Consider the following 17,993-nt stretch of genomic DNA (forward strand, 5'->3'; position numbering starts at 1 on the left):
AGGGGTTTGCCTTCTGCATATTTGTAATAAAATCAGAGCCACTGGGAAACACTCTTCTGGGCTGTGATTTCCATGGTCACCTCAAGGGCCTGCATCCTGTCATCCTCTGTTTCTGTGGAAGTGGGCAGCCACTCTGAATTGTGTAATGTTGGTGGTGACCTCCCGGCTTCGCCTCTGAGGGCCAGGGCTGGCTGCTGCTGGTGGCCAAGCACTGGCAAAACTCTTCAACTCACATAGCCTCAGCACCTCTGGCTTGGCCTGGGGGCTCTTCCAGTCCTTTTCATTGCAACCAAGTAAAGAAACACCAACAGCTTTTGTAAATAGCTTTTATAAATCCTGGTGTTTGAGCACAGAGCTTGAATGGTAAGTCTAAATTATTCATTTGGCTCCTTAAACAAACCCTCAGGTGGGTTTTTAACAGCAGCTTTTGTGTCAGGGAGAGATACAGGAAAAATTGTAAGAACAAATTGTCCTGAGGCAGATTTATGGCAGGGTGTTGGCCTGGCCCCCTCTCCACTCCCTGCTGCTTTCCTTGTCTGGACACTTCCGTCAAGGAGCATCTCTGTGGAATCCTGATTTAATGGTGCCTGTAACACCAACCTGTAACACCGTTTCTGTTACGTGTAGTGTGATATGGGGTCTCTTCACTACCTCATTGCTTTGGTCAAATTTATTTTAAGGCTTTTCTTGGCTTGGGAGCTGTGTGTCTGTGGGGATGTATTGTGTGGAGGGGTAATGTGATCTTTTAGGGTTTACAACTTGGCAGCAGAAATGGGCACTCTCAGCTTGTTTCCCCACCATGGGATTTTTAATACTGCCTAAACCCACATGCACTGCTCAATGCTGAGCACGTCATGAAAGAGAGGAAGTTTTGCACATCTGGTAGTGTCTGTCTTGGCAACTGCCACAGCACAAACCTGGTGCTCAGTGGTGTGGGACACACAGCACATCTGGCTGCCATGTTGCACCCTTCAGCATCCCTGGGGCTCATCCATCATGGCCTTCCAAAATTATCCTTCCTTGCACACAACTCGTTACCTGGATCACCAATGCTATGGGACCGGATGTGAGAGCAGATGGGAGCAGATGGGATCACACTGAGCCCTTTGGGTGCCTGTTCCTCTGCAGCTGCTGTGGCACTGGCCCTTGCCTGTGCCCTGGCTTCTGCCCTCTCTGCAGCCCATCTCACAAGAATGTGGTTCTGCCTCTGCCCAGCCCCGTGGGCCCTCACACCCAGCTGTAGTAGGCAAATGTCTCTTTTTGGGGTGCAGAGGGGTGCGTGGGGGGCTGCCCTTCTCCTGCCCAGCCATTTCCAGTGGGTTGGGCAGGTGGGTGGAGGTGCAGTGGGGGCTTGCATCTGTGCCAGCTCTTCAGGGCCATGTTCATGGTGCCCTGGTCGGTGATGCCCAGGAGCTTCTCGGCAGCTTCCCCTGCATCAGCAGGGGCTTTCCTGGGCAGGTGGTGGCGAGCAGCCTCCAGGTCCGTGCTCATGCCCTCAAAGAACTGCTGGATGCAGACCTTGGCAAAGCTCCTGGCGTGCTCCGCACACGTCTCGTCGAACAGCTTGCGCTCGATGTCGATGTAGTGGGACCAGTACCTGCTCTTCAGGAAGGCAGCCTGGCTGAAGCAGGGCCGAAGCGATCTCACCAAGAAAGCCAGAGTGGTCATCAGCAGCACAAAGCACCAGCCCAGAGCCTGCAGAGATGAAGGGGAACCAGAGCTGTCACATGCCCAGCAGAACCAGCCAGCAGAACCCCCCTGGGTCTGCAAAACAAGCCTGACTCCACTTTGGGCTGTTTGACACTTGGCTGTGTTTATGCTGCAAAACTGGACAAGGAGGCCCTACAAATCATTTGCACTGAATTTTTGTTCAGTGCATCCACATAGGCAGCACCTCTTGCTTCTTGCCTTGTAGAGCATCAACAGGCACTGACCATAAATAACACCAGGGCTGAATCCTGTGCCCAGCCCTTGATCCTGCCTCCAATATAAGGGTGCCTCACCTAGGTCTAGGATAGCCTGTGTCCTCTGACTTGTAGTATTGTCCCAGATACTCCCTGGTTTATGCAGCTGTCTTAGCTCTTTTTCCAAACTGAACTTAGCAAAATCTACTGTGAATGGGCAGCAGTGAAAGCTCCCCTGTTAATGGGGTCTGACAGGAAGGGTGAGATGAGGACAGAGCCAGAACCAGTCTGTCTTGTTCACCATCAGTCTTAGCTCAGGCTTCCTCCAGGCTGTACTGGCAGAGCTCGTGATGTTCAATCCCCCTGGAAATGCAGCCTCCTAAAAGAGCACCTGGGGGGGGAGGTTCTATCTGGGACCTCCTGTTTTTCAGCTCCCAATGCTTTCCAGCTGGGGTATGCCCAGGAAAATCTGCTTTGTGTCTTTGGAGAAGTCCCACTGGTTCCGTTTCTCTTAAAGGGGATAATCATTCTTGTCTGCCCTAAGGAGGTCAGGCTTATAAATGGGAGTGCATGAGTGACAGATGTTTCAGACCATCCTGTCTCCAGCATGGCCAGGAGCAGAGGGTTTGAGAGGAATTAAGCACAGGACAAGTGGTTAGCAGCACATCTTCATTTGTGGTTCCCTGGGATGGCTAATAAACACACCCTGGCTGCTCCCATTCAGTGGCACAGACAAGTGGCATAGATGGTTATCGGCCCGCTGCTTGCACATGTTGTAATAAGAAGCAAGAGCAACTGATGGGTTATTGGAGAGGGTGACAACCTCCCCAGCCACTGAGTAAGATTCATCTCAGCCCCTTCTGAGCTTGCTCTGAATAAATACATGCAGATGGTTTGGCTGTCACTCCTCTGCAGCCCTGGGCTGCCTAGGCAGGAGAGGGGGCCAGTTATCAGGATGACCTACAGCTACAGCCTCTGCACCACGCTGGAGGCATAACCCCACAGAGCTGAGTCTGAACACCTTGTACCCCTGTGAAATCACCAGTCTCTCCTGCTGCAGCTTGATTTCAACAGAGAGATTCTGTGGAGGGAGCTCAGGCTGGCAGTGCCTAACCCCAATCCACCCGTGAGGGCACAGCCATGGTGCCTCTTACCTGTGAGATGCAGCGCAGGTACCTGACGGCCACTTCATTGGCAATGAGCTGCTGCCCGTTGTAGATCTCCTTGCAGGGGATGCGGGCAAGCACCCGCTGTACCTCCCCCTGGGAGAGGTGGGGGTGGCTGGCATTGCCCAGGCTCTCCAGGGGCACCGAGGTGCAGAAGGCACAGGTGATGCACTTGCCATCCAGCAGTGTCACCGCCAGCCAGACCACAGGGGCGATCATGGCCCGCTGTGCCATGGAGCAGCACATGTAGCGCAGCACAGCCGCATCCTTCCCCCGCCGGCCCCGCGGCCGCCGCCACTCCTCTGCCAGCATGGAGATGTTGTTGTTCAGCACAAAACCCAGCAGGAACAAGATGAAAGGGGGGACCAGGAGGATGCCCAGCCCGTAGGCCAGGTTGTAGTGTGGCAGGCAGGGGCAGTTGAAATCAAAGGCTGAGTACATCTGGGTGCTGGCAAGGGCCATGATCCCACAGATGCCATTCATGAAGGACTCCTGGTTGGACTGGAAGAACTGGAAGATCATCCGAAACTTGTCCATCTTTGCTTGATTCCTCCCCCCACCAGGGTCCAAGCTGTGGCCTTAGCCTATTTCATTATTTCAGATTTCTTCTTCAAAGATGGCATCACTAAGTTTCTGTGCAGTCCACTGTTTCATTCATGCACTCTTATAACCCCACTATTTAAAGTAGAAAATTAACATTTTCTCCTGCTGATTTTGCTTCCTACAAAAGTTTAGAGTTTGCTTCCTGCTGCTCTTCTTTGGATCTGGGACCTGGGTTGTTTCTGGTTTGCAAAACCTGATTTCATTCTTCTCCACATCCCCATTTCTGCAGTCTCCCAGCCAGCAGCTCTCTTTGCTGGAGGGTGCAGGTATTACCATGGCTGTGTCCTCCCCAGAGCATTTTGTGCCCTGGGCAGAGTTGGCTGATTGGCCTCTGTGAACCTGTTTGCAAATGCAGGGGGTGGGTGCTCCTCCCAGGACTGAACGGGACACCCCACCTCTGCAGTGCTGGCACACACGGAAAAACTGGATTCTAGAGCTTCCCCCTTCCCTCTGTGTGTCTGCTTTGCCTCAGCAGCATCTGAGGCAAGCACCTTGCAGGTCTGCCAGCCCCTACTTCTGGACCTGCTTCACTGGGAAATAACTCTTTTATTCTGCAGAGGGAAGGGAAAAGAAAAGGAAAGGCAGAGGAAGGAGAGGTAACAGTTAGGCTGGGCTTGGCTTCCACAGCACAAATCTAAAAGAATGGATGGTGTTGATGGTCCTGCATCTCAGTTCCCAGGTCACAAAGCAGCCTTGGTGCACTCAGTTGCTCCCTCAAGCTGGCCAGAAGCTGGGGGATTACTGGGACTACGAGTGGCTGTAAAACAGGTGGTGGCAGTTGCTCAGTTGTTCCTGTCCAGGCACCACCTGAGCTGATGTGAGGATCAAGATACATCTCACTGGGCACCAGTGTGACTGCAGTGGTGGCTGTGGGACATGTCACCAAGGGAAGCTGTGCATAGGTGGGTGGCACACGGAAGACACAGGACAGGTACTTTCCCCCAGGGTTTTGCAGTGTGTCAGTGCTGAGCTAGGAAGCCAGACCAGGCTTTTTGACCATTAGGCAGTGCTGCAGGTTCTGAGTCTGCCCTGCACCAGTCCTGGGGCTCAGCTGATTGTGCTGAGTTGACCCTGAGATGCCACCGTAGAGGTGAGCACAGAGCACGTGGGCAATGCCTGAGCAGTCTTAGCTCTGCCTGCTGTGGAGAGGTTAATTGCATGATCTCATCAAATGGGAAGAGATTTTGCTGCATGAATATAGATGAGGCCTGTTGTATTGCTAGCTGAGAGCTCAGACTGGCTTCTCTGTTCACCTGACAAGTGGCTTTTTGAAGGGCAGTTCACATCAAAGTCTGCGTGAATCAACCCTGTAAAAAGCTGAGAGCTTTTTGATCTCCAGGAAAACCCTGCCTTTTATTAAACATGAATTGAGGGCCTGAGCCTGCTTGGTGTACAGCACTACAATTCTCACTGAAGCCAGCAATAGTCAGTGAGAATCCAAAAAGAGCCCACAGAAGACAATGCCTGGGTCTTTCTTTCCATGTTGCTTTGTCAGGAAGGACTTTGTTTTCATGAGCTTCCCATCAGAAAGTTCACTCTAAGTGACTTGCAAAGGAAGGCAGAGCTGATGATTCCTCCCAAATCCCGACTTATTTGTGCTCTGGAAACCCTGTCCTGAAAGAGATGGTACCTGCCCAAGTCCCTCCCTGGACCCAGTCCTGCACCTGCACACCAAGACAGACTCCAAGGTGTGGAGCTGGGGAGGGCTTTGCATGTCCCAATCAGTGTAAGATATAGAAAGAAGGGGTGTGAAAGCAGTAACAATTCCTATCAGGAGAGCTTAGGAAGTGACTGGGGAAGTTGTCTTTGTAGTCAGCTCTGCTGTTTCACAGGCTCTTGGCAGGTGAGGATCCCTCAGGATGCCTGACAGATCTGCAGGTCAGGCATCGCAGCAGCCCTGAGAGACAGACAGCTGCTAAATCTATGGCAGCACCCTTAAATCATCCTGTTTGCTCCCTCCTGACACAGATAACAAATCTGTTCCTCTTCCCCTTTTAGCCTTTCATATTTTGTGGCCACAGTGGGATGACTTAAAACCTGAGAACATGGAAAGCAGCATGCAAATGGAGCTGCAGGCCTCAGCTGTGAGCATGTTAGGAAAATAAAATTTGACTAAAATGGAATGGTGAGTCCAAACGGAGCTGCAGCCTAAGATTTGATGTCATGTCTGACAAAAGTAAACCAGAGACACAATTCAAAGTGCAATGCTGATTTCAAAGAAGAGCTCAGAAGCTCCCTGGATCTAAAGAGCTCCTGGGGAAAAGACCACTGTGTTTTTCCCTACCAGCATGGGCCACAGCTGGCTCTGTGCACTCTACTAGCATATCCAAGGGAGCTCAGGGATTCATCCAGATCTGATTTTGCTAGGCAAATAAGAAAAGCTCTGCAGCCCATCCCTCTGCACCCTGCAGCTCCTGACTGGGCCTCAGTGGGCAAAGGGGTGCAGCTGCCCATGGGTGGGCTATGGAGTTATTTTGCCTCCCAATGTTTTTACCCAGTACATCCTCATCCTCTGGCCTGTGCATGCAAACATCCTGGGCAGGAGGTGACCCACCTGCCAGCAGCTTGACAAGTCAATTTGGGGGATTAATATGAATTTTTATTTTGATCCCTTATTTTGGATTTAGTCCCAATGTGGTAGCAGGTTCCTCTGCCCCTATCCCACCATCTTCCTTCCTCCTGGAAGCCCTGCTTGCCCCACCTATCCATACCCAAGGAGACATTTCTTCTTCACTCCCACCTCCCCCCAGCCCCTCCACGTTGCACCTCTCCCTCCAAAAGACAAAGTGGGCATCAGTGTGAGGTTCAGCCTGGAGGAGCAGAGGTGTCTGTTCTGGGTTAGTTTGAGTAAAAACTTTAATGCATCCAAGCAGCAACACTGGACAGAAGTACCAGTCAAATTGGCACCATGTACAATGGGGGCTGGAAAAGGCAGGTGAGAAAGCAATTATCATCAAAGGCTCAGAGGTAAGGTTACATCCAAACAGCTTTGAAACTATGAATGGAAATACCCAAATAGGTGTTGCAAGGATGATCCTCCGGATAGGTCAGTTTGTACTCAAATCTAGCAGGGGAGTGTTTAAAGTCTACGTTCAGACTTGTCAGGCAGAGTGAGTGTGTCCTTCCCATGGCTTAGCACCAGTGCCTACAGCAGCTACTAAACGCCAGCATAGCCCCATGGTTGTGTTTTGCAGAGCCTCCATCTCCTGTTCCTTCTGCAAATCCAACCCAATCTAATCCTTATTCAGAGGTGTCTTCAATTAAAGTTATGCTGCTCTGTGAATTTCAGTGTGTTGCCATATTTAATTTTATAAATGCATAGAAGTATTGATGGGTTGTGAGAGGTTGCCATATTTAATTTTATAAATGCATGGAAGTATTGGTGGGTTGTGAAAGGAAGGCAGAACAGTTTGGCAGCTGGGCTGGGGGCAGCCAGAGCTCTCAGCAGATGGGAAGACACAGGAGGTGGTTTTGCCTTTTTGAGTAAATATGTTGGTGTGGTACTAAGAGAGTTGCCAATTAAATAACTTTTGTGTCAGCTCTGATAACCTTTTGAAGCAGGTTTCACTGGAATGGGCAGGAGCTCCTCACTCCTCTGTGTGTGTGTATGGTTTGTATGAAGCCAGAACACTTTGGTTCTGGGTGTGTGTATGGTTTGTATGCAGCCTTCCTCTAGCCAGAACACTTTTATCACAGCTGTAAGAAGCTGCAAATGCTTTGATATGACAAAAGTGCCCCAAGGGTCCTTGGCTGAGAAATGTCATTGACAGTGACTGCATCTGGGACCCTTGGACCCTCAGAACCTGCTGACTTTGGAGGTTTTGCCAGGCATGCCCTGGAGTGGAGCCTTTGAGGTTGCAGATTAGGAGGAAGGTATGAGCACCACTGTCACCTGCCTGATGGTTCTTGCTTTGTGCAGAGGTTTGGCAATGCTCCTTCTGTGCCTGCAGGACAAAGCCCCCTTTACACACTGGTGTGCTGGGGAAATTTGGAGTGGGTGCTGGCATTTTCTGCCCTGGGCAGAGGGGATCTCTCTCGCACCAGGGGATGCCTCTGGTGTGCCTGGCTGACATCCAGGGGAGGTTTCTCATAGTACCATGTTTTCAGAAGCTTGTTCACCTGGTCCTGATCTGTGATACCCTGGAGAGGACCTTCCCCTCCTTCAGCCTCCTCTCCCTCCCTAGGCAAGCTGAATCTGTGCAGTCTGATCTCTTGCTGCATGCTTTCGAAGAAGTGGAGGATGCATTTGTGAGCAAAGAGCCGGCTGTGCTCACAGCAGGTTTCCTCAAAAATCTTTTGCTCAATGTCAATGTAGTTGCTCCAGTGACGTGCCTGCAGGAGGGTGGCCTGGTTGAAGCAAGGTCTGAGCCAGCGGACAAGGAAAGCTGCTATGATCAGGATCAACAGAATGCTCCAGCCAAGTGCCTGTGTGATAAGAAAGAAGCAGTGAAACAGGAGCAAGACAGACACAAGGACAGGCACAAGCTCTTTGCCTGTATCAGAGAGACAGGGAGTTTGTGTGGCTGGAGGGGAAATGTGATGCATCTGGACTCCTGGCTTTGATCTGTCCCTGTAGTCCAGCACCTCACACTGTACCCAGAGGGTTGGTATAATTTCCTCCCAGAGAATATGGGGTATTTATCTGTGCATGAATCATTCAGTAAGGATAACTGATTGCAAAATTGCCTGGAGCAGACAGGCATTTGCTATGAGCATAGGAGTACCTCAGGGAAAGGGGACTTTAGTGCTCTCCTTTGGCATTTCCTTATCTCCAGTGATCTTCATCTGCCACTTACACTGACTCCAGGGCCCAGGAGTCCCCACTGCAGCATGAAGACAGCCCAGACTATGGGCAGCTCCCTTTGATAAGAAAGAAGAGCTTGTTTTCAATGACCTTCCACCAGTCCCAGTGCCTGACCTGGCACTTCTATACCAAGAGCTGAGGCCAGTCAGGGCTCCACTCCCCGTTGTGCCCTGTTCTATTGCTCCTGAGCAAGCTGTTTTCATCTGTCTAAGCTTGCACTGTCCTTAAAACAGTGGGTCCTGTCTGCAGGATTGGCAGTTAGAAGGATCTTTTGACACTGAACAGGGCTTTAGGAGACACAATATCTCATATTATCTGCGTTTAGAGGCTGCTGGTTCTTTTATTAAACCATTCATAATTTCTTTCTTTTTTCCTACCCGACTTGAGATTATCACTTAGGATAGTGATGTTTGGAGGCAAAAAGAAGCCTGACACAATGAAGGGATGGTAGATCAAGGAAGAGCAGGAGCAGATGCCACATGCCCAGTCACCTCCCCAACATGAGAGGCTGTGCCAGCAGCGACCCACCTGGGAGCAGCAGCGCAGGTACCTGGACACTGCCTTGCGGGACGTGCTGTTCCTCATGAGCTCGTCATCCTTGCAGGGCACCTTGGCCAGCAGCTGCTGCACCTGCTCTGTGCTCACATTGGCAAAGCCCACAAACTTCTGGGGGTCCATGGAGCCACTGAAAGCACAGATCAGGCATTTGCCATCCAGGAGGGTGACTATGATCCAGACGACAGGGGCAACCATGGCTCGCTGCATGATGGAGGAACACATGTACCTGGAGCAGAGAGAGAGGTGAGTGGGTTAATGCTGGGAGCTCCTCCTCATCCAGAGCCCTGAGGGATGCAGGTTGTCCTGTGCCAAGCAGTCTTTCCAGCCCCAGGGAACTGACTCCCAGGGCTGCCCTCATCATTGCTCTTGCTGATGCTTCTTCTGCTCTGGGACGTCTTTGTTGGTTGTGCCTCTCAGGGGAACCTGCCCTAGCACAAGGCAGTGCTCTGTGTGCTGCCTGCACTCAGTGCACAGTCCCCTCACCATGGGCTTGCCTTGACTGCACCCTTATGTCTCCCATGCACAGATCTTTGTCAGCTCTCCCTTGTCTTGCATATTCACCCTTCCTTTTCTCATCAGTTTCAATCTGTAAAATTCCCTTTTTTCTGCAGCCTTTCTTGCCCCTCTCTGAGCCAACCTGTGTATTGCATAAAACTTTACATATAACAGATGGAATATTATTCTCCTCACCCTTCTACCAGTACAAATTAGTAAAAGCTCAGGTGAAGGGAGTGAGACTTTTGATAAAGAATGACTGTGATGAAAATGCCACACCTTCTGCATATTTTAAAGGAAATGCCTGATGTTTTTGCACATGGAAGCCCCAGAAGACACCCTGTGAGTGCATGACAAGGCAGCAGCAATGCAGTTTCCCAGGGTGGTGGCATAAACCCAGGTATTGAGGCATTCCTGCTCTCCTTAGCTGGAATGGAATGAGCCTGCCTTAATTTCTGCAGGATGTAAATGCACTCCCACACCCCTGTCCCTTCAGGATCATGGGGAGAGGTCTCAGGAGATGAGCTTACAAGAAAATTAATCTACCAGGAGGATCAAAGCTATGGAGAAAGACAGCTAAACAGGAGGTGAGAAGAGGGATGCCCCTGGCACTGCAAACCCCACCTGATGACAGCTGGGTCCTTCTTCCTGCGCCCCGCTGGTCGCCTCCACTCCTCCAGCATCACCAGGGCCTGTCTGTTGAGGATGAGGCCACACAGGAAGAGGATGATGGGGGGCACGAACATGATCCCCAGGCCATATGCCATGTTGTACTGGGGCAGGCAGGGACAGCTGAAGTCCAGGCTGGTGTACATCTTTACACTTGCCAGGGCCAAGAGCCCACAGATCCCATTCATTACAGACTCCGAGTTGGACTGGAAGTACTGGAAGATCATCCGGAAACGGTCCATGGTGTTCTTCTGGCCAGGGGTGCTCCTCCTGGAAATCCCTGGGCTGCCCAGAGGGGCCTGTCTCCCTCTGTTCCTCTTTCTGCTGCCACAGGGCAGGGGATGCAGCTCAGCTCCCAGTCAGCAGGAGGATGAGGATGGAAGAGAGCTGCTGTGGTAGGGGGAACACCCTGTGCTGGGGCTTCCCCACTGGCACACGGCTCTCACGGGTCTGTCTCTCACCCAGGGCCTGTCTTCCAGGGCAGTTGGTAGCTTTTCTAGGTGAGCTGATGGATACAACCTCCAGCAGCCTTTTTTATCACCTTGTTTTTCATTTTCAGGGCTGTGCCACATGGCAGGCAGTCACAGCCTCCAGCAGTGCCTGGTCCCTCCCTCCAGGAGATGGTAACTGTCTATGGAGAGCCATTGATGATGCCTGTGAGCTGCTCTCTGCTGATTGAAGCCTGTTGAGGGATTCACTGCCCAGGAGAAACCAGGTAAATCAAATGAGCTCATCTGTGCTCCTGCTGCTGCCCCACTTCTCTTTGCATGTCCCCAGCCCCGTGTGAGGCAGGAGGAAGGCAGGGAGCACACACCTGGCTCAGTGTGCTGCAAGCTCACATTTCCCTATGAAAATGGGCTGAAAGGACCAACCCTCTGGTCAAGAGGATGTGAGACTCAGTAGCTTTCAAAGCCTGGAATAGCACCTGGGGGCAAAGGCTGCTCTTGGCTGTGCATGCTGTGTACACTGGGATATTTGTACCATACCACATCCATGTCCCAGGCTCTTGCCCTGGGGCACTTCTGGCTCCCCATCAGTGGGGAACAATGCAATCAGAGCAGCTGGTTCTTTTGTCCCATGGGACTGGGTTATCATCTTCATCATCTTTTTGTCTCAGAAGTTCATTTTACAGATAAATACAAATCATTGCCACACAAGGAAGTTCTGAGGTTTTTTCCTGACATATTGAGCATAATTTTCCTCTCCCCAGCTTTCCTCTGGAAACACTTCCAGATTTCTTCTCATCTCAGGTTTCCAAATGCATTTGGGAAAGGGGGAGGAAAAAAGGGTGTTACTTTTAACTACTTCATTAAAAAGGAGAGGAATTCTCTCCTATCTGCCAGCACTGGGGTTTCTGCCCATGCTGTCTCCCACTGGTTCCCTTGATGGGATCATGTTGAAAGGATCAGCAGGGAGGAGATACCTGTAGCTGTTCACAGGCACATACAGAGGAATCACAGATGAATGCCATCTCCTCCAGTCTGAACAGCAACTTGCACAGTTACTTTAATGAAATACATTTGCTCCAAGCATAATATTTGTGCTCTCCTTTACCTGTGAGTGAATTGCCTGTTAATGTTCATCCATCAGCAGTAAAAACCCCTGGCTAACCAGCTCATGTTTCCATTTTGCCATTATAGGACATCAGGACCCCTCCACATTGCTGTTATGGGCATCATGACCCCTGGCTGAACTCCACAGTTGATATTTAGCCAGGGTGCAGCCGGTCTTGGTTCTCAGCTGCTTCAATACTCAGTGGGTTTCTCATTTAATGGTTTACATTTATGTACTGACTCAGCCTCAGAAAGTGTTGTGCACTCTCTGTAGAACAATTACTTTAGAAAAATCATTTTGCCTTTCTAGCTCTCCTGGGCAAAAACATAGTAAAGGCTAAACAGTTCCTTACAGCTCAGGAAAATAAGACATAAAAAGAGCAGGAAACTTCCTCTGGACAGGATGATCTACAAGGGAATTTTACGTCTCCCAGGTGCCTCTAACCTGGATGTTAGAGGTCTCTAAAAGATGCCTCGGGGTAATCACTGTGCTCTGTTGTGATTGGGATGTCACCAGAGATTCAGAGCTGAGACATGGAGTTGTTGAACTGTACAAGAAAGAGAATATTCCTGAACTTGCAGAAAAAGACATTCAGAGCTTCCTGGGGAAAGAGAGAAATGTCTGTTGAGGTAAGTAAATGGCTAGAGATGGACAAGGGCTCAAAATGTTTCTCAAAATTTATCACATTTGATTAGTCAGTTCTTAGGGCAAAATGAAGAGGGAGCAAGGATTAAAATAATCTATCTCCTGTCCCCCAGCAAGTAGACCTGCCCCCTGTCCCCAGCAGTGGGTGCTGGGAGGGTGAGTAAGGCACTGGTGAAATGTCCCATCCCTGGGTGTGGGAGCAGCCACGCTTGCCCAGGTCACCATGGGAGGACTGTGCTGCAGTCTCTGTTTTGGGCACCTCTCAGCTGCTGAACTGGAAAACCCCTTCCACCTGGCTGTGTTTATTCAGAGGACAAGGGTTATTGCTTTTTCAAGGCTTAGAGGAAATTTGTGACCTTGAGTTTGAGTGAAGGCCATTGCCACAGTAAATGGCCTTTCCCAGCAGCAGTGCCTGCAGACCAGTTTGCTGTTCCTCTGCAGCTCAGGTGAGCCTGTTCCAAACCTGTTCCAAACTCTTGGGCCCACAGGGAGACACCCTGAGAGCCTGTCTATACTTGGCCAGCAGGTTGCAACTAAGCTTTATCTTCTCTGGCCTTTTTGAAACAGTTTGGGGGCCCAGTCCTCCACTGAGGACAGCAGAGCAACATGATTGCCTTCTTTTTTCTCCAAATCTGGCAGAGGATTTTACTCCTCAATGCCTGGAAATCATTCAGCATCTTCAATTTATCACAGCAGAAGTCACTTCCACTTCAAGTGCCCATGAAGATGGACATAGGCAGTATTTCCTCCTATGCAAACTTCTGATGGTCACTGGCAGCAGTGACAAATTACAGCTTTGGTGGCTCCATGGGCAGGGACCACCTGAATTCTGTGATTCTGTGGGTATCTTTGCACAGCTGTGTACTCTGTCCAGGCTAAGTAAATAATGAGTAATGACCATTAAATGATTAATGAGATGCTAGCAAAAATAATGGTAGCATTGTAAAATGTAGTTTATCCTCACTAATGATGATCTCTGGAGATTAAATATTCCTGTGTTCTGCCTTGTAATTTCATTAAAGCACCAACATGCAGCTGACTGCCAGTGAGGAAATATGTGGCTTAGTTATGTGTTCTTCTTCTTAAGAGCTCATTATATATTGCTGTCCTGGCCATTATCACTTTGCTTTTTGGCTTACTTAGAAGCCTTATTTCCTGATCTCTGCATTATCCCAATCTTGACTTAATTCACACCATTTCTGACTGAGAGGGAGTTTTGTAAGGCCATTTATCTGCTTGGCTTGGAGCTGATGCTGCAGTGACATCATTTGAGATAGAGTCTCTTCCCAGCTAAGAGGGAATTAGGGAATAAAGTGGAGAATGAAGAAAACAGACTGATCTCTAAATATTGCAGCTCAGAGATTTTTCAGAGTTTTTTTCTGATTTGCTAATACCCACATATCTACTGATGTTTAGCTAGGAGTATTATTATGTGTCTTGTTTGTTTTTTTTTTGGGGGAGGGGTTGTTTGTTTTTTGTTGTTGTTGTTTTGTTCTTTTTAGACACTCAAAATTAAGCTCCAGCCCTGGGAAATCCATAGTTTACAGGATGAAAACCACTGATAACAAGCTTTTCCTGAGAGATCAGTTTGTCTTCAGTTTGCAGAGATGTTACAGAGACTGTTTAGGTGTTTAAAAGGAAATGGAAGTTGAGTGACAAAACCCATCTTGGTGCTCTGACTTTGGGCATCTGTATTTGGATTTAAGGGTGACCCAGTCTTTGTCCAGTGTGAATTCTCTAGGAAGCAGACCACATCCTTCAGTGGCCTTAAAGATTCATGGCTTTTAAGTCAAAATTTCTCTCTGTACTGTGTTATTAATTCACTAAAACCCCTTAGGTAAGTCATATTTAAAAAGTGATGTCACAGATCTTTTGTAAGGAGTGATCCTATATTTCTCTAAGTTGTGTGTCAGGAATGGAAAAACTTGTAAAGATAGAAAGAAAAAATTGTAGGTAAATTTTGCTTTTTTTTTTTTCCAATTTATTTATTTATTTTTTAACTCGAAGGATTAAGCTGACTGTGTTTTGCAGTCAGGCACAGGGCTGTGAAGCACATCCCAGTATCTCTGCTGTATCCTGGGGTGCGGGGGCTTTAAACCGAGGAGTGAAGGGTGTCTGCATGCAGAGGGATTAGAGCGGGGAGGAAGGAAGGAGGGGAGCAGAGCAAAGCCTCGAAACAGTGAGGAAACAGCTTTTCTTGGTGCCACAGAAAGCTGTGTTAAGCATCGGTGATAGGCAGTGCTGGGTTAGAGCGAGCTGCTGTCCCTGTCCCCAGCCTGCAGCGGGACCCGCCACCACAGAGCGGTGCTGCGGCTCCTCCGGCGCTGCCTCCCTCCCTCCCCTGCCCTTCCCACGGCACTCAGAGGCGAGAGGGAGATTTTTCAGGAGCGCTGAGCATCCCTGGAAGTGGAGCCGGGCGGACCAGCCCTGCCAGCGCTGCTGCGGTGCGCTCAGGGTGTGAGGTTGGAGCTGGAGCACAGGTGTCCTCCAGGATGCTTCAGGGCTCACCTCGTGTGTGTGTCTCCACTACAGACCTTTGTGAGGTTTTGGCAGACATCAGGCATTTTCTGGGCTGAAAAGGTGCTAGAGCAATGTTGAGCCTTTCTTATGTGCTGCAGATAAACTGCAGAAGGATCTGAGAGAGAAGTAATCCCCCTGTCAGGGCTGGGTGGGGGCAGGATCCACTCTCTGCTGAAAACTGTAGAATCATAGAATATTGCCAGTTGGAAGGGACCCACAAGGGTCATTGAGTCCAGCTTCCTGCTCCTCACAGGATTATCTGAAATTAATCACCAGCATCATGCTGGTGCTTCTTGAACTCTGTCAGGCTTGGTGCCATGGCCACTTCTCTGAGGAGTATATTCTGACTGACAACCCTCTTAGGGAAGAACTTTTTCCTAATGTCCACGCTGAACCTCCTTGAGATCTGCCTCCAGGTATATCTGCAAATACAGAGGTACCCATAAAATAGAACTAGTTACTATAGGAATTTTTTTTTTTGGTAGACCTTGAAAAAGATTTGCAAAGGGGGAAAAGAACCACAACATTCAGAATGGAATCCATGAAGCAGGGTTTCCCAAGAAAAGCAAGGTATGCAGGAAGACATCATAAGAAAAACACTACTGGTATTTTCTTGTTGCAAGAAGACTCAATCTCTCTCCACAGGTGTTAAAATTCATCTTGTCTTGGTGTTCCTTGGTGCTCTGAGGTGGGAGATTTATTCTTCCAGTGCCTCGTGTCTCATGTGAAGTGATGGTCCAAACCCGATGCTCTGACAGAAGGAAATATATCAGTATTTAAATTGGTCAGGGTTTGGGTTTGGATTTGCCTTTCCTTCAGGCACCAGCGCTAATCTGAACTTGCCTTAGAGCGAGTCAAAGACAGCAAAAACTCAGCTCATTGCGGCATTTCTCTGCAAAACTCCCCAAACCCGGCATCTCTTTCCCATCAGGAGCCAGCAGTCGCATCCCTGGACAGCAGCCGGGCCGGGCCCGGCGGGGCAGCCCCAGCACGGAGCGCTGAGCTCCTCATTCAGCCGGGGCAGCCCCAGCACGGAGCGCTGAGCTCCTCACTGAGCCCGGGCAGCCCCAGCACGGAGCGCTGAGCTCCTCATTCAGCCGGGGCAGCCCCAGCACGGAGCGCTGAGCTCCTCACTGAGCCCGGGCAGCCCCAGCACGGAGCGCTGAGCTCCTCACTGAGCCCGGGCAGCCCCAGCACGGAGCGCTGAGCTCCTCACTGAGCCCGGGCAGCCCCAGCACGGAGCGCTGAGCTCCTCACTGAGCCCGGGCAGCCCCAGCACGGAGCGCTGAGCTCCTCACTGAGCCGGGGCAGCCCCAGCACGGAGCCGCAGCCTCTCCTCACTGAGCCGGGGCAGCCCCAGCACGGAGCGCTGAGCTCCTCACTGAGCCAGGGCAGCCCCAGCACGGAGCCGCAGCCTCTCCTCATTGAGCCGGGGCAGCCCCAGCACGGAGCCGCAGCCGCTCCTCACTGAGCCGGGCGGGCGCGGCCCCGCTCGGGCGCGGCCAGCCGGCACGGAGCCCGTGCGAGGAGCGCTGAGCGCCTCTGACAGCTCTCAACCCCCGGCTGCTGCTGCTTTTCCAAACGCCTTTTCCTCCAGACAGAAACCTCTCGTTCTGTGGAGCGAGGGGCCTCAGCTGGAGAGCGGCTGTACTTTTAGGTGTTCGTTCAAGAGTAGAGGCACCAGGTTTGCTTAGAAAGAGGACATCTTAATAATCCAGGCAAATATCAATGTTTTCTCTCAGAGCTCTTGTCCTTATTTGGTACAAAGGAGCTTTCTCAAGTAGCTGGGGTTCAGGTAACAGCTTAAATACTATGGAAGTTGGTAGTTTGTTACCCACTGAATGTGTACACATGCACATACACACACACACACACACACACTCTCTGTCTGGCCATTAGCTCCTCTGCAGAGTAATAGGTGACCTCCAGTCCTAAAAATCCATGTTCTGGTATAAAAATGCCATTTCATTTTCCTTCTTATGCCAGGGCCACCTGACCTAAAACACACATCCCTGAAGCATTTGAAGAAAGTTGGTGCTTCACAATAGCTGCAAATCATCTTCCAGCAGAATTAGAGTCCTGCTTCACCAAATTGTCTTGTCATCTAGCTCTTGTCTTTATCTGTGTTTATAACCCACCTGCACATTGTTAATCTTCCTTTCTGTGTATATTTATAATATTTGTATGGTGTTGGGTGTCTCCAGAACACTGTGAACACAAATGCAGTTATCTGCAGTTATTCTGACTTTCCCACAGGAAAATAGCATCCTGACTTAACCTTCTTGGGGGTCTCTCAGCAGCAGCAGATATTCTCTGTGATGGCAAGAGGCTTGTGGATGATCTCTGTGGCAGATTTCACATATGCTTGACCATGGTAAATGGGAAATTAACAAATCATAGGAATCTCAGGATGTTTAGATTTGAAGATACAGTTTTCCTTTCTCTGTTCAACTCTCATTTCATCTCTCTCACACATTCTGACTTTGGAACTTTTTTCCAAGCTTAAAAGCTCAAGCTCTAACACCTTTTCAAAGGGAAGATTGGAGGAGGAGGTGTCTGCAGGTGGGTTTACTGCTGCTTTGCTGGGCTCTGGCAGGTTCCTGCTCACTGCCTCTCGCCACATAATCATGAGCAATAATTAATGCATGCTCTTAAAAGAGGCAGTCCCAAGAGAGCACAAATCTTCCTCCAAAACAGCAGGTAATCTTATAGAAACTGTAGGGCAAAACCCACCAACCATTCCAGCTGCACCACCATCACTACCACCCCAGTCCACCCCCTGACAAGCTTTTGTAAAGAGCTAAGGAGAAAAATGTGCCAATATCAGAGACAGATGGTTCATCACGAAAGAGACTCTGCCCTCTCTGTCCTGGGCCTCCTTGCAGAGCACAAAATACCTTTTAAAGACAAGATTATGGGCTGCAGTTTATAACTTTACTTAATACTAACAATCATGGACTCAGAAGAAATGGTCTTTTAAGGGACACTACAATTTTCCATATCCTCTGGTCCAAGCTAAATTCTTATGGTTGCACAGACAGTAATTACCTGCAGTGCCTTGTGTTCTGCAGAGGA

The 17,993-nt window shown here is 49.9% G+C and overlaps 2 protein-coding genes across 2 annotated transcripts; both read right to left on the bottom strand.

Annotated features, from left to right (window-relative positions):
• Positions 1–1,227: 1,227 nt before the first annotated feature.
• CALHM1 (calcium homeostasis modulator 1) lies at positions 1,228–3,607 on the bottom strand. The gene is made up of 2 exons (XM_066555096.1): positions 3,059–3,607; positions 1,228–1,695 (listed from the first exon to the last, which is right to left on the bottom strand). Exons 1-2 carry the CDS (start codon positions 3,605–3,607, stop codon positions 1,228–1,230), a joined length of 1,017 nt encoding a protein of 338 aa, XP_066411193.1.
• A 4,029-nt stretch (positions 3,608–7,636) lies between these two features.
• CALHM3 (calcium homeostasis modulator 3) lies at positions 7,637–10,441 on the bottom strand. Its single transcript, XM_066555163.1, has 3 exons — positions 10,155–10,441; positions 9,006–9,261; positions 7,637–8,098 (listed from the first exon to the last, which is right to left on the bottom strand). Exons 1-3 carry the CDS (start codon positions 10,439–10,441, stop codon positions 7,637–7,639), a joined length of 1,005 nt encoding a protein of 334 aa, XP_066411260.1.
• Between the last annotated feature and the right edge of the window lie 7,552 nt (positions 10,442–17,993).

The sequence above is a fragment of the Molothrus aeneus genome, chromosome 8, assembly GCF_037042795.1.
Source record: "Molothrus aeneus isolate 106 chromosome 8, BPBGC_Maene_1.0, whole genome shotgun sequence".
Lineage (NCBI taxonomy): Eukaryota > Metazoa > Chordata > Aves > Passeriformes > Icteridae > Molothrus > Molothrus aeneus.

Excerpts from the sequence above, each read along its gene's own strand:
- CALHM1 (XM_066555096.1), bottom strand. The coding sequence starts at position 3,607 with ATGGACAAGTTTCGGATGATCTTCCAGTTCTTCCAGTCCAACCAGGAG. Across the intron at positions 1,696-3,058 it reads ACCTGCGCTGCATCTCACAG|GCTCTGGGCTGGTGCTTTGT; the intron begins GTAAGAGGCACC and ends TCATCTCTGCAG.
- CALHM3 (XM_066555163.1), bottom strand. The coding sequence starts at position 10,441 with ATGGACCGTTTCCGGATGATCTTCCAGTACTTCCAGTCCAACTCGGAG. Across the intron at positions 9,262-10,154 it reads AAGGACCCAGCTGTCATCAG|GTACATGTGTTCCTCCATCA; the intron begins GTGGGGTTTGCA and ends TCTCTGCTCCAG. Across the intron at positions 8,099-9,005 it reads ACCTGCGCTGCTGCTCCCAG|GCACTTGGCTGGAGCATTCT; the intron begins GTGGGTCGCTGC and ends CTTATCACACAG.